The 13,745-nt window shown below is 41.5% G+C and overlaps 1 protein-coding gene across 5 annotated transcripts in view; it reads left to right on the top strand.

Annotated features, from left to right (window-relative positions):
- zfhx3 (zinc finger homeobox 3) overlaps positions 1-6,973 on the top strand; it is a 1,217,643-nt gene extending 1,210,670 nt beyond the window's left edge. For all 5 annotated transcript variants that reach the window (XM_033035748.1, XM_033035750.1, XM_033035747.1 and 2 more), the window contains one exon: positions 2,118-6,973. In XM_033035748.1, the coding sequence (XP_032891639.1) occupies positions 2,118-3,709 (1,592 nt within the window). In that variant the 3' untranslated portion in view covers positions 3,710-6,973. The remainder of the gene's footprint in view (positions 1-2,117) is intronic.
- The last annotated feature ends 6,772 nt before the right edge of the window (positions 6,974-13,745 follow it).

The raw sequence follows: 13,745 nt of genomic DNA, 5'->3' as shown, positions 1-13,745 counted from the left end.
CTAATGGCGATTGCTGATTATTTAAAGAGATAAACTTGCATATAAATCATCTGGTAACAAGAATTGGCTGTTATTTTTTAAGAAACTCATTTTCATCAAACTCTACAGAGCAACTCTGCTCAGTCATAGTCTGTCACGTTATTGAGATTTTGTGCAGTGGTCTTGAAAACTTTTAAGCTACAGACTGTCTCCCTAATTTATCACTTTTCTATTGACCTTATGTGAACTCATCTCATGGGGTTATGCCTATTTTAATACATCATTCTGCTACATTGCATGCTAACATCGCATTAGTTGGCACCAAACTATTAAAAGTAAAGTGCTTCATGAACAGGAAAAATCTACCACTTATTCCAATCTCTTAGCAGATTCCATTTCACATTTATGTGGACTTGTGGTCTGTAATTTTCTCCTTTCATTGCTTACTTGGGCATGCTTATTTATTATAAGTTAAAATTAAAAATTGCTTTAAAATTGGGGTTGACGTTTATTCCTTTGATTTCGAGTCACTTTGTACCTCACTGAAGAGAGAAGTTTCACATAAACATAACTATTTTTTGTACCATGCCCATCCATCATGTCTGATGCTGCATCATTTGTGTTGCCATCCAATCCAGACCAGCTCATCCCAGTTCCTTCACATTCCAGCAATGCTCCTTAGATAGTGTTCAGGTGCAGAATATTTCCCATCTCCTCTCCAACTGCACAAATTACAATCCTTTGGGGTTTATTTGAGATGAGCTAATCCAGCACAGCTCAGAGTACAGGTCCTGCCATGCTAACATTTTAACAATTCAGCCAATGTAAAACTTTCCAAACGACAACAAGATATCTTTGTTAATTATAACTTGATCTACCAAATTTATGTATCTACTAGCTAGCACTTATTAGAGATTGTTAGTGGCAATAAGCATAATATCGCATGAAAGCTCCCTGCCAACAGATCTTTACAGAATGAATTCTTAATAATAAGACTAATAGGAGTAAGAACTGGATACTTCACCAGTCTTCAGTTTAAGATGCAACTTGGAGGACTAGTCACAGTGTGCAGGATTCATTCCACCTTATTGCCACTTTGGAAGCTGCAAAATGCTTAGAACTGCTTACCTGGCATTAAGCCAGTTGAACCTCAAAGCAGAACTAGTTAAAGCATGAGAGAGTGCTATAACATATACATTAAAGTTTCAGAAAGGTAAAATATTAAATACTATTGCTTACCGAATAAAAAAGCATAATGACAAAATATATTACGTTGGTTGAGTTGCAACTAACTACAAGCAATCTAGCTGTAAAGCGTGATTGCATAATGCAAATTGTATATAAAACCATTGATGGATTAAGGATCACTATTTGTATTACTTGAGCTGAATTGGTTATAAACTCAAATTTCAATAGGGAAGTAGAGGTGGTCTTAACTCGAAGGTTAAGATAGAAAGCTGCCTTGGAGATAAAACTCTAGGGAAAAATGTCCATGAAATCTCCATTCAGACACCATTGTCTCTTATGAGCTGTCTATCGGTTACACCATAGGTGGCCATTGACCAGCAATCATTTCTATTGACAGTTGTGCAATGATACTCTATTACCCTGATGTAACATACAGCCTTTAGCACTTTTAGCGAGCAGTAACTAAAATAAATATATTGCTGTTAAAGGACCTTTATTTTTGAAAATGCTGCAAAAAAAAACATGGTCTTTGTGAATTTGAAACACTCTAGCAGCTAACCACCATTTTATGCAATTGTTTTTAGAACATTATTCTCTATAATGCTAGGTTTCTTAAGAACACAACCATTGTGTTATACCTGTGCTGTCGAAGCACCAAATGGCACCAATATAGATGGCACCAATTAAAGCCAAGCCACCTCAATTTCCCTTGTGGCTCTGATCGGCTTGGTGTTAGTCACTTATTTTGTCAGTGCCCTGCAAGCTGGCGTAAAGATGTAAATGGAATATTGCATTTGAAGAATTCCATTCATGCTAGAAGTTATACACCATAAAAATGTAAAATGATCTGCAATGTTGTCCAATAAATTGAAAGATGTATTTTTGTAATCCTCGGTAACCTTATGGGCATGAAAGTGTTTATGCTTCTTCTACTTTTTATTTGTTTTTAGCTTTAACTTCTCCTAAATCTAACCTTTTGGGCATTCCTGCATCAACTGTACCCTCCCCTGGCCTTCCAACCACTGGACTGCCAAGCAAGCAAGCTTCTGCATTGACTTCCCAGGCCCCAACACAGGCTACTGCTACAGCTCCACGCCCAGCGTCGGCCACCCAGCAGCAACAACCCGAACAACGTAAAAGCAAAGAGAACGAGAGGGCAAAAGAAAAGGAGAAAGATAAAACGGATCCTGCGCCCACACCGAACAAGGAGAAAAACGACAACAGCACAGGCACGTCAGTGCCTCTTCCTGGCATGGAGTATGTGGTAGACCCAGCCCAGCTTCAGGCTCTGCAAAATGCACTGGCTTCTGATCCAACTGCCCTGCTCACCAGCCAGTTCTTGCCGTACTTTGTGCCGGGTTTTTCTCCATATTACGCCCCACAAATTCCCGGAGCCCTTCAAGGAGGATACCTACAGCCAATGTATGGGATGGAGGGCCTCTTTCCTTACAACCCAGCTTTGTCCCAAGCTCTGATGGGGCTGTCGCCAGGTTCTTTGCTGCAGCAATATCAGCAATATCAGCAGAGTCTACAAGATGCCCTCCAGCAGCAGCAGAGGCAGTTGCAGCAGCAGCAACAGCAGCAGCAGCAACAGCTCCAGCAACAGTTGCAGCAACAGCTGCAGCAGCAGCAGCAACAGCAACAACAGCAACAGCAGCAACAGCAACAACAGCAACAACAGCAGCATCAACAGCCAAAGCAGCAGCCTAAACCAAGCCAACTCCCCGCCCCACAACAAACAACTTCCCCAGAGAAAGAATCCGCCAAAGAATCTACCAAAACACAAGAGCAAGCCAGTGCGCCCAGAGAACCATCCCTTCCAAAACCTGAAGAACGACACCAAACAGAAAGCAAAAGTACGGACTCGCTTGACCTGTTCATTGTTCCAAAGGTGCAGTACAAGTTGGTCTGTCGCAAGTGTCAGATGGTCTTCACTGATGAAGAGACAGCCATGAGCCACCTGCAGTCAATATGTTTCTTCGGTCAGTCTGTGATAAATCTGCAAGAGATGGTGCTTCGTGTTCCCACCAGCACCTACCACTGCCTGGCCTGTGATACTACACTGAGCGGGGATGAAGCTCTAAGTCAACATCTCGAGTCAACCTTGCACAAACACAGAACAATCAAACGAGCAGCAAGATACGCCAAAGAGCACGCTAGTTTATTACCTCACTCAGCCTGCTTTCCCGATCCTAACACCGCATCTACCTCGCAGTCTGCCACCCACTCTAACGACAGGCCCTCCTCCAGCCTCTCCCCCCATGCCTCCATAAAATCTTGGCCTAACATTCTTTCCCGAGCCTCAGTCAGGAAGCCCTCTTCTTTACCTTCTCTCTCCTCATCTTCAACAGTTACCTCAACTTCATGCAGCACCTCAGGGGTTCAGACCTCTATACCAACAGATGGCTATTCAGATGAGTCTGACAGTGAGCTCAGCCAGAAGTCAGATGGCCTGGATTGCCCGCTGGAGGGTCCAGATGATCCCAGTTGCCGCAGAGACAGTAGTCTGACTAGTGTAGGAATGGACACCTTCAGATTGTAAGCTTGAAGATGGACAATATGATTAATAAAAAAATACAAAACAATTTCAAAAAAGACTAACTGCAATTCCAAAGCTTCTAACCAAAAAAATAAAATCTTTCAGGATTGTTGTCTCATATTGATATGCTGGCAACATCTAAACCTGTTACACTGGTTGCTAGAAGGTACTATGGTTAGCTGAGCAATGACAGAAACCAGAAAGCAATGAACTGCCTCAATTTAATTACAGTGGTCTTTGAACCCGAAAACCCTTTATTTCCCCAGTGCAAACATGTCCTAAGTTGATAGCACAGCAGATGTCAGCATGTACCTTATGGGATGACAATCCACCATTTACAGTTTAGATTTCTTGCTATGTAAGCATTCGGATACCAATGGCTAGCTAAAAAAATGTAATGTCTTGTATTCTCAGGTCAATAGCTCACACCTTGTTCTGTTTTCTGAATCATATTTTGCTTTTGTTTATATATTTTTTCTGTTATTATTTTTTTTGTTCCAGGCGATGATTTTTTTTTTCTCCAAAACTGGCAGAAAGTATTGAAAGAGTTGAAAAATATGAAACACATCTTAACTGGGGATTTACAAAGAATAGCTCTTCTGCTGCATAATCTGAGGGATAATTGAGCACTCCCATTGCCACCAAAACACAAGAGTGTTGAGGACTTGTAACTGAGATAACAATGAGTTTAAAAGAAAAAACTAACTTTCTGTATTTATGATAGATATGAACATTTTGGTGTTGAGTAGTTGTTGCATTGGAAATGACCTAAACAGTATGGTAGATTGAAAACCTTTGTGTACATTAGCTTTTGTATTGTCCAACAGAAAGCTCTTCATTTTGATGTTGTCTTGTTCATTCCTGTAGGATAGATTGAATCAAGTTACTGGTCTATGCTTTTCTGTCGTATTCCTTCCTTTCCCACCTTCCCCTTCCAACCTTGACACCTTCCTTAACGCTCACCTTCCTCTCTGAAGGTGGTTTGCTCTAGTTTTATAGAAGGAAGAAAAAAAAAGTAAATTTAAAGATTTTTTGTGGATAGGGTCCTTTTCAATTTTTTTGTGAACCTTTAAGGAACATAATGATTATTTACCTGTGTCTGTAACCTTTGTGCACTTACCTCTCTGCTTTTGTAGATGCTGTGGAAAATTTTCCTATGAAGCAGACATTTGTTTTTTGTGTAGTGTGGCAGCAGTCTGTTTTTTTTTTTGGGGTGGGGGGGAGGGAGGGAGGAAATTAATTATTTTTTTCTTTGACACAAGAGAAAAAATTCTCGCGCTTTAACAAAATCCAAAGACATACACTTTCACCATTGGTGCATAAAGGTGAAAAGAGGCATCTTTATACTTGAGAATTTGTTCTTCTGATTTAATAAAAATTTAACAAAAAAGGAATGGTAATATCCAGGTCACTGCCATTGCTTCTTCTGCAAGCAAACGAGTGGCTGATGACAAAACAAATAAAAATACCAAAAAAAACTTTTTACTTAAAGGTTTGTCCTTGTATTGTGGAATAAGTGCAGTGGTGGTTAGAAGACACTGCTCCTACCAAGGATATCAGATAGTGATCTTTTAAAAAAAATGTCTTTGTTATTTGGGCACTTGTTATGTACATCTCTGTAGTCACATTAATGTCAAAAAAATTCATTACTAGCATAAAAAGGTCTGAACTCTTTTAAAAAAAATCTTTTTTTGCTGCAAATGTTGTAGTCACACAATAGATGCTTGCTTATATCTTGCTTTTTGCTAAGCTTTACTGGAAACAAATAAATCAGTTTTAGCCTCTGCTTTTTTGATATTCCTTTCTTCATCTTTCTGTTGCAAATGGAACATTTTTAGACTGTGAATACACCTTTCCATGGTTCAGTTTGGTTGATGCTTTTACTAGTCAAAAGCCAACAAAAATTGCAGAACTCCAGTTCATTCCAAACTATCAACTTGGAGTTTGTTGCAGGGACTGATACTTTGTTTTAAAATCTTTTTTTTGTTTTATTTTTGTTTGAAGTAGTCAATAAGCTGTTGTACATATTCATAATCAGGCTTGTGCACAGTGCAAAAATGATTTTTTTGTAATAATAACATGCAGATAGTATAACTCTTTGGTTTCAGAGATAACAGAAGTTTAAATTACATTTAAAAGTAGGCCTATTTTACATAAAGATAACGTTAAAAAGGAAAATTCAAATTCTTTTCTAAATGAGGTTAAGAAAAAAATAGCTCCCACAAGATGAAAAATTTTATTCCAAGGTTGTACAGTTTTTGTTTTTTGTTTTGTTTTTTGATGTGATTCTATGAAATATATTCGGCATTTAACTGTTAATTTGTATGTTAGTACGTTTCTGTATCATATATAATTTCCCTCATTAACTGTTAACATTTTAACACTAGCATTATATTTTAAATACTGGTTTGTTTTATGTTTTTTATCTTTATATACTATGACATGGCCTCTTAAGGTGCAATTTTCTGGTTTGTATTTTCTTGGAACTCTGACCTTTGTTTCCAAAGTCTGTTCAGTAGCACTTGTACTCTACCATTTACAAAGACTAATAATTGTGCGGGTCAGGCTACCCCAAGTTTTACAGTTAAACGTAGCAAGACGTACAGGTGAAAGGTGGACGGAACATATTTGCATCTAAAGGCACCACCAGTACTGAAACACGGAGCTGGAAAAAAAGCACTGAGCAGTTTTTTGAAAAAAAATTATTTAACTATATATGAATGTGGCCAAAGCTTTAAGCAATGAGAATGGTGCCGCATTGAAAGTGTCCATTTTTTTGTGGCATGGGAAAAAGAATAAGACAAGAGAAGCATTAACACAAGTCAGCATACTTGATGTATCTAAGTTCTTGAACAATAAAGAAGATTATTGTCGTTCTTGTGGAGAAACTGCCCACTGTGAACAACATTGACTATTACATCTTGGGCAACTTTGGAAACATTAACCCTGAGGTGAAAGAGGTATCTCCAGCCTTGCAATGTACAAAAAAAAGAGCAAGTTAAACCAAAAATGATGTTCTTGATGTTTTTTCTATAATGTAGTCTTGTTAGTTTTTTTGTTACTGTAACAACGAAAAAATTTCAACTGTACCAAAATCATGGAGACTAACAAACACATGGATTTCGAACTTTAAAAATTTTGTCACAAACCTTGTTGTCATAGTTAAGTTAATTGTAGATGGTAATTGAATATACTCCTTTGAAAATACTTCATCAAGTATGTTTCTTGCTCATTGTGATACATTAAAAAAACCCAGTATGAGCAACACTTGGTGTTTGGCTAACTTATTCAAACATATCAACGTCACTTTCAAAGTGGTGCAAGTGGAAAATGGAATGTTATATAGTTCGCTTTCATCTGTACGTGGGAAGATCTGAAGGCTACGGACAAAAAGGTATCACATGAATGTCAGAGTACATTTGTTGACCTGGTCTTATCAGGGTATTGCACAGTGCGTTGTACTTTGGGCAGAATTCTCCTTCTGAGATGCAGCAATATTATAGCTAGATGGTTATGATACTAACTTTTCACTTCATGGTATAATCAGTAATGTTACACAGCACAATTGACTGTTACAAAAGCTGCATAGTATACACAGCATTTATTTGTAAATGCACCATTCAATTTTCACAAATCCACACTCCAGTTTACATTCACGGTTGCTAAGACTACAGAAATACTAGATAAGCCACCAGTATCTAAAACCTACTTGCCCACATGTTTTAGCCATGTGTTGATCATTAAGGTAATATAGTGAACGTCAGCTCCAGTCTTCGCAAGGCAAAAATATGCAGAAATACTCTACGATTTACCAGTAAGGCACCAAACTAAAGCTCTTTTGTCATGCTAATAATCCTTTCATGTCCATGGGGTAATATATTACAATATGACATATGCTTACCATATGGAAATCATTATTAACTTTAAAAATTGCAGCAAGAGAAAATAGGACTGGATGATTACCACGATGGAAGTCATTGGGAAGATTGGTAATCTGAAATATTAATGAGTGAACACCTTTAACTTAATGGATTGTACAGGGGTGGGATTAACTATGGCCAATTAAGATGCAAATCAAAAACAAAGTCTTTGTATATGTGTACTTATGATGTCTTCAACATTTTTTTCTTGAAATCTACAATTTTCCAGAATTGACTCTAATCACATTCCCACTCTCTTTTTGCTGTCAGTCAGATGCCACCATTATGTAAAAATCTGGTTAACAATTTAAAGGCCAACAGAGAACAGGTAAGAAACATCCTGGTGGCTCAGTACACATTATATCAGTAAGAAAACATTACTATCTGTTCTGAACCATCTTCCAAATTAATCAGGGTACCAGCAGCAATAAAGTGCACTAAATTAAGTGCACTAATTAAAACAAGTTCCCAAGCTGATGATAGACACAAAATTAGGTTGGATCTCGACCCGAAACGCCACCCATTCCTTCTATCCAGAGATGCTGCCCTAAACGCTGAGTTACTCCAGCATTTTGTGTCTGCCTTGGGTGTAAACCAGCATTCCCACACAAGATCCTGAGCTGTCCAGCAGGGCAAGGTTGTTGAATAAGCTGGCCATATGGCCCATCTGATACACAGTCCAGACCCAAGCAGTGAAGTGTAGCCAGCAGAAGTGGTCTCATACCATTCGATTACAGTAAGATCACAAGCATGACATCCTGGCCACATTCCTGCTCTCCTGCTGAACATTTAAAATCACTTTCCCTAAAAGCAATACCAAAACTAAAATGTTAAACATTATAACAAGAATATGGTTGTGTTTGATAGATTTTTACAGTACATTAACCTCCAGATTTCAAATTGGTTTGACTATTGCAATTGAGCATTATTTTGTCAGGGCAACTGCAATGAAATAGCCCTTGACAGAATAGACATCTTAATAAGGCTTATCGTGGAGAAAGTTCATCGGCTGCCAAAAACAAGAGGAAGACAGGCATATAATAAAGTTGGTGTTAAGTTTATTTTACTGCCACTCTTTCTAGTACATGTTAAGGACAACTCTTCACAGTGGATCAGAAAACCAGGCATCAGTGACAACAATTAAACGACGACTGTACACTGGTAGGTTTACCTTTATGGTATCCATACCTTAATATATACGGCACAGTTAGCCCGAATGCACAAAGACACCACCACTCTGATTCTCAGATGCTGCTATGTTTCTATCTGAAGATTCAAGAAATATGGAGATACTGTTCTCAAATGTGTACAGGAAACTGCACCCTCTTCCCCACGGATAGACAAATAGGTCAACAATGTTAGACACTTTTCACCCTGGGTCTGCCTGCAGTATCAGGTGAAGAATAATGACCCAAGATGGACGGCCAAGGTAAGGATCACAAGTTACAGATCTTACCCAGTCCTGGGACCACAGTATTCTCACACTATATATAACCCCAATTTTGGATCATTCTGCTCCAATTACAATGTTACACTTTACTAAAGTTTCTGAATCCTCCGCACTTTGTACCTGCTGCTTTCTCAAGTACACTCCTCACCTTACCATGCCTGTACCATCATTCTCACGTCACCTCCACTACTCAAACCCCACAATGATAATCTCACACCCTTCCACCAGACCACACACGAGCCTTCCCCCTTTTTGCATTTAGGTTTCAGGGGAGGGAGAAGGGCACAGATTAATAGCTCCGGTTTCCATTTCTCAATTGGAGAAGTGGCATGGAATATTGAAGATCATCAGGGATACCCTCCATCTATCTATATTACTAAATCTCTGATCTTGACCGCTTTTGGCCTACTGTGCTGCGATTTACGACAGAACGCCGCCACCTACGGCCGTCATTTTTGGCCACCTCGCCCAGAGCCCCCCTCCACCTTACGGGTGCGGAGGATTTTTCCCATTGATGACAAATCAGAGAGATATTAATGTTTTTTAAAAAATCACCATTCTCTCTGCTGCCCCTGCTGGAGGGAGGGGTAGGGACTATAAAACCAGGAAGTGGTGTGCCTCACTCATTCTCTGCAAGATGGATGAAGCCAAGGGTCACGTCTCTCTGAGCTCTGATTGACACTGAACAAATGTCTACACAACTGTGAGTACCCTTAATGTGGCTTGAAAATGAAAATATGGTTTGTTTGAAGTAAAAAGGCACTGCCTGCAAATGGTTGTTTGGATGCTTTGGCTTGAAGTTGAAAGGCATTACTTACTGCAAATGGTGGCTTGGGTGCTTGTCTTGAAGTTGAAAGGCACTACTTACTGCAAATGGTGGCTTGGGTGCTTTGGCTTGAGATTGAAAGGCACTATTTACTGCAGATGGCGGCTTGGGTACTTTGGCTTGACGTTAAAAGGCACTACTGCAAATGCACTTACTTCCTGTTTGCACTGTATATTGATTTTAGATAAAATGCTACACTTATGGCTGTGATTTTTGGCCATCTTACTCAGTCCCCCCTCCGCTGAGCAGGTGCAGAGAATTCCTCCCATCAATGAAAAATAAAAGTGTTATTAGTGTTTAAAAAATGTTGAGAATCTCTCTCTTGTCAATCACGCCCTGAAAGCCACACCTTTTCCGGTGGGAGGGGGAGGGGTTATAAAACCCGGAAGTGTGGGTGTAGCTCAGTCTCTGCATGATGGCGGAGGGAGAGGTCATGACTCTGTCTGAGCTGTGAATCAACTGAACACACTGAATGTCTACTGAACTGTGAGTTTGGTGTTTTATGGTGGGTTCACCCTGCATGAAATGGTATGAAGCTGCATTTGAATTTGGTGGCCTTGGACCCTGCTTGAAATGGAATAAAACTGCACTGAATTTGGTGGCCTTGCACCCTGCTGAAAGTGGTATGAAACTGCACTTGTATTTGGTGGCCTTGGATCCAGCTTGAAGTGGTATGAAACTGCACTTGAATTCGGTGGTCTTGCACCCTGCTTGAAGTGGTAAGAAACCGCATTTGAATTTGGTGGCCTTGAACCCTGCTTGAAATGGTAGGAACATGGATTTGAATTTGGTGGACTTGCACCCTGCTTGAAATGGTAGGAACATGGATTTGAATTTGGTGGACTTGCACCCTGCTTGAAATGGAATTTCAAAGAATAGTCATGAGTCAACTGCCAGCCCACCAGCCGTGAGTGAGCTGCCAGCAGATCAGGCTTGAGGGACTGAGCTGCCACACCAAGAACCCATACCAGCGCTCCAGAAAGCCCCCACACTGGCCACCAATATTGGAATTGGTGGAGAGGTGGAATATTGCGTCGGGGGACCAGCCCTCCCGTGTGAACATGGGACCCTACGGGTCCCACTTAGTCTAGTTGATTCTATAGTTATCTTAATCCAACTTTGATTATCTTAAAATAGATACAAAAAGCTGGAGCAACTCAGCGGGTCAGACAGCATCTCTGGAGAAAAGGAATAGGTGACATTTCAGAACGGTCTCGACCCGAAACGATACTTATTCCATTTCTCCAGATACTGTCTAACCCGCTGAGTTACTCCAGCTTTTTGTGTCTATCTTCAGTTTAAACCAGCATCTGCAGTTCCTTCCTACACATTTCATTAGCTTAATCCAATTAAAATTTCAGTTATCATAATCCATTTTCCGCATTGTTTGTCCAAGACATTTCTCTCAGACAGATAATGCATGATAACACGTGCTGCTTTGAGCTGCCACACACTTGACTGTAGCCATCCATGCCATTAGCATTTAACCCATGTCCCTCTGCCTTTTCCCAAGTCTATCAGGAGAGGAGTGCCCAAATGCAGCAACAAAATAAGAGGTGGACAGCCCTCCTGACCATGTGCAACCTCTAGATTTTGTTCTTGCTGGCACCACCTTTTCCACCCCCACAGTGTTGGTTGGTCAGCCACATTGGTTTGCACCTGGGGGGATTGTCGCATCCAAAAACAAGATAAGGCAACCCAGCTTGCAAAGGGTGAGCTTGAAACCAGGGAGTGCTAGAACGAGAGGGAACAAGAGCAGATTCAAAATGTCAATCTTCAGAGGAAAGTCTATGGCTCTGTTAATCTGCCAACCAGCAGCCTGCACACAAGAGACTGCAGATGCTGGAATCTGGCGCGTCTACTCAGTGGGTCAAGCAGCAACTGTGATGGTAGAGGCTTTGGGTCAAGACCCTGCATGACGACTGAGAGTATTGAAGGAAGATAATCAAGATAAAGAGGTGAGACCAAGGAGGTGGCAAATGGAACCAGGTGGGGTGGGAGATGATGGGCAGAGGGGTGAGAGAGAGAGGAGGCATGTTTTGAGACTGGTGAGTAATGGCTGGAAAAGGATCGGAAATAAAATGGGAAGTGGATGGAGAGGCGGGGAAAGACAGAGGATCAAAGGTGATAAAGGGAACCTAATAATGAAGGGATGCTGGGCAGATGGAACCAGATGGGGGAGGTGAGAGGGAGTGTAGGCTAAGGGGGAGGGGGGCAGTGAAACTTTGTTGGATAGGTGTATGGGTGATGGGCAGATGAAGCAAGGTGGGGGAGGGAAACAAAACTACAAAATCAGGGTACGGGGGTGACATAAAGGATGAACAAAGGAAGAGAAGCTAAGTGAAGCCAAGAGAAGAAAAGGAACACAGATGCGGGTTACCTGACATTAGAAAACATAAATGATCATAGCACTGGCTTGTCGGCTCTCTAAAGGAAACATGAGGTGTTGTTCTTTTAGGTTGTGTCTGGCAGTGGGGAAGGCCGAGATTGGGCAGGTTTGTGTGGGGATAGGAAATGGAGGAGAGACACCATGCATTCAGAAGCTGAAAATTGCCAATGAGGACAGGGCACAGATGCCCCGCTAAACAGTTGCCTTGTCTATGTTTAGTCTTTGAGGAGGCCACGTTGAGAGCACCAAATTCCATAGACAAGTCGGGAGAGATGCTCGTGAATCTCTGCCTCATCTGGAAGGTGTGTTTCGGTCAGCGGATGGTGGTAATAGGGGAGGAGTAGTGATAAGTGCTTCGACTCCTACAGTCTTAGAGGATGGTGCCTAGTAACAGGTAGATACAAGGAACTGCAGATGCTGGGTTACAAAAAAAAAGATACAAAGTGCTGGAGTAACTCAGCAGTTCAGGCAGCATCTCTGGAGAGCATGGAGAGGTGAACATGTTCTCTCGAGAACATGATAGTCTTTTCATCTCTGGCCTTTGTCCAACTATCTGACAATCAGACCCCCGCTCTTCACCTGTATCCACCTATCGCTTGCCAAATTTTGTTCCACCGCCACTTTTCTTTCAGCTTTCTCCCTCCCTCACCCTCAACTACAATAATCTATGGAAGGATCCTGATCCAAGACATCGCCTGTCCATGTTCTCCAGAGATGCTATCTGATCCGCTGAGATACCCCAGCACATTGTGTCTTTTTTGGGGGGGGGAACATGTAAGGGTGGGGGTATATGAATGTACCAAGGCGTCACCAAGAGAGGGGTCCCTACAGAAAGCAGTAGGGGCGGATAGGGGGGGAGGGTGGGGGGAGTGTGACTGATTGGTGGTATCCCATTGTAACTGGTGGAAATGGCAATGGAATTTGCACTGTGTGGGAGGGTATGGAGTTGAGCTCCAGCTTGTCTGCAGAATATTTGCGCTGATCACAGAAACAAGTCTACTGAGGGTGAATTCTGATCAAGTCATCAGTCCAGTTCTGCAAGCATCTTGTGTCAGTTTCAATGTAAACTCACACTCCTGCCATTTCTACATGCCAACGTTGAATGCTTTCAATACATGGATAGCATCATTCACACATCAGTCCGGCACTATTTCCACAAAGAACAGAATATGTGATGGGGTGTGTCCCTGTGGGAGTTGTCCTGATAAAATGGGAAAGGTAGATTTTTCCATTTTCTCTCATAAATCCCACGTCCGCTCCCTGCCTGTCTAGGTGTCCGAAAGTCCCAGTAAAGGCCCTGTCCCACTTACGTGTCCTTAGCACGCAAATTACACAACCTCGTCGCCACGTTGAGGCGCACAGGCATCGTGTGGCCGCCCGGGGCCGGTCCCACTGAGAAGCGCGGAGGGGTATGTAGTTGTGCGCGAGATCGCGCGGCGCTCCGAAATTTTGTA

Source organism: Amblyraja radiata, chromosome 17, assembly GCF_010909765.2.
Source record: "Amblyraja radiata isolate CabotCenter1 chromosome 17, sAmbRad1.1.pri, whole genome shotgun sequence".
Taxonomy (NCBI): Eukaryota; Metazoa; Chordata; class Chondrichthyes; order Rajiformes; family Rajidae; genus Amblyraja; species Amblyraja radiata.
This window is presented reverse-complemented; position numbering and strand designations above follow the sequence as displayed.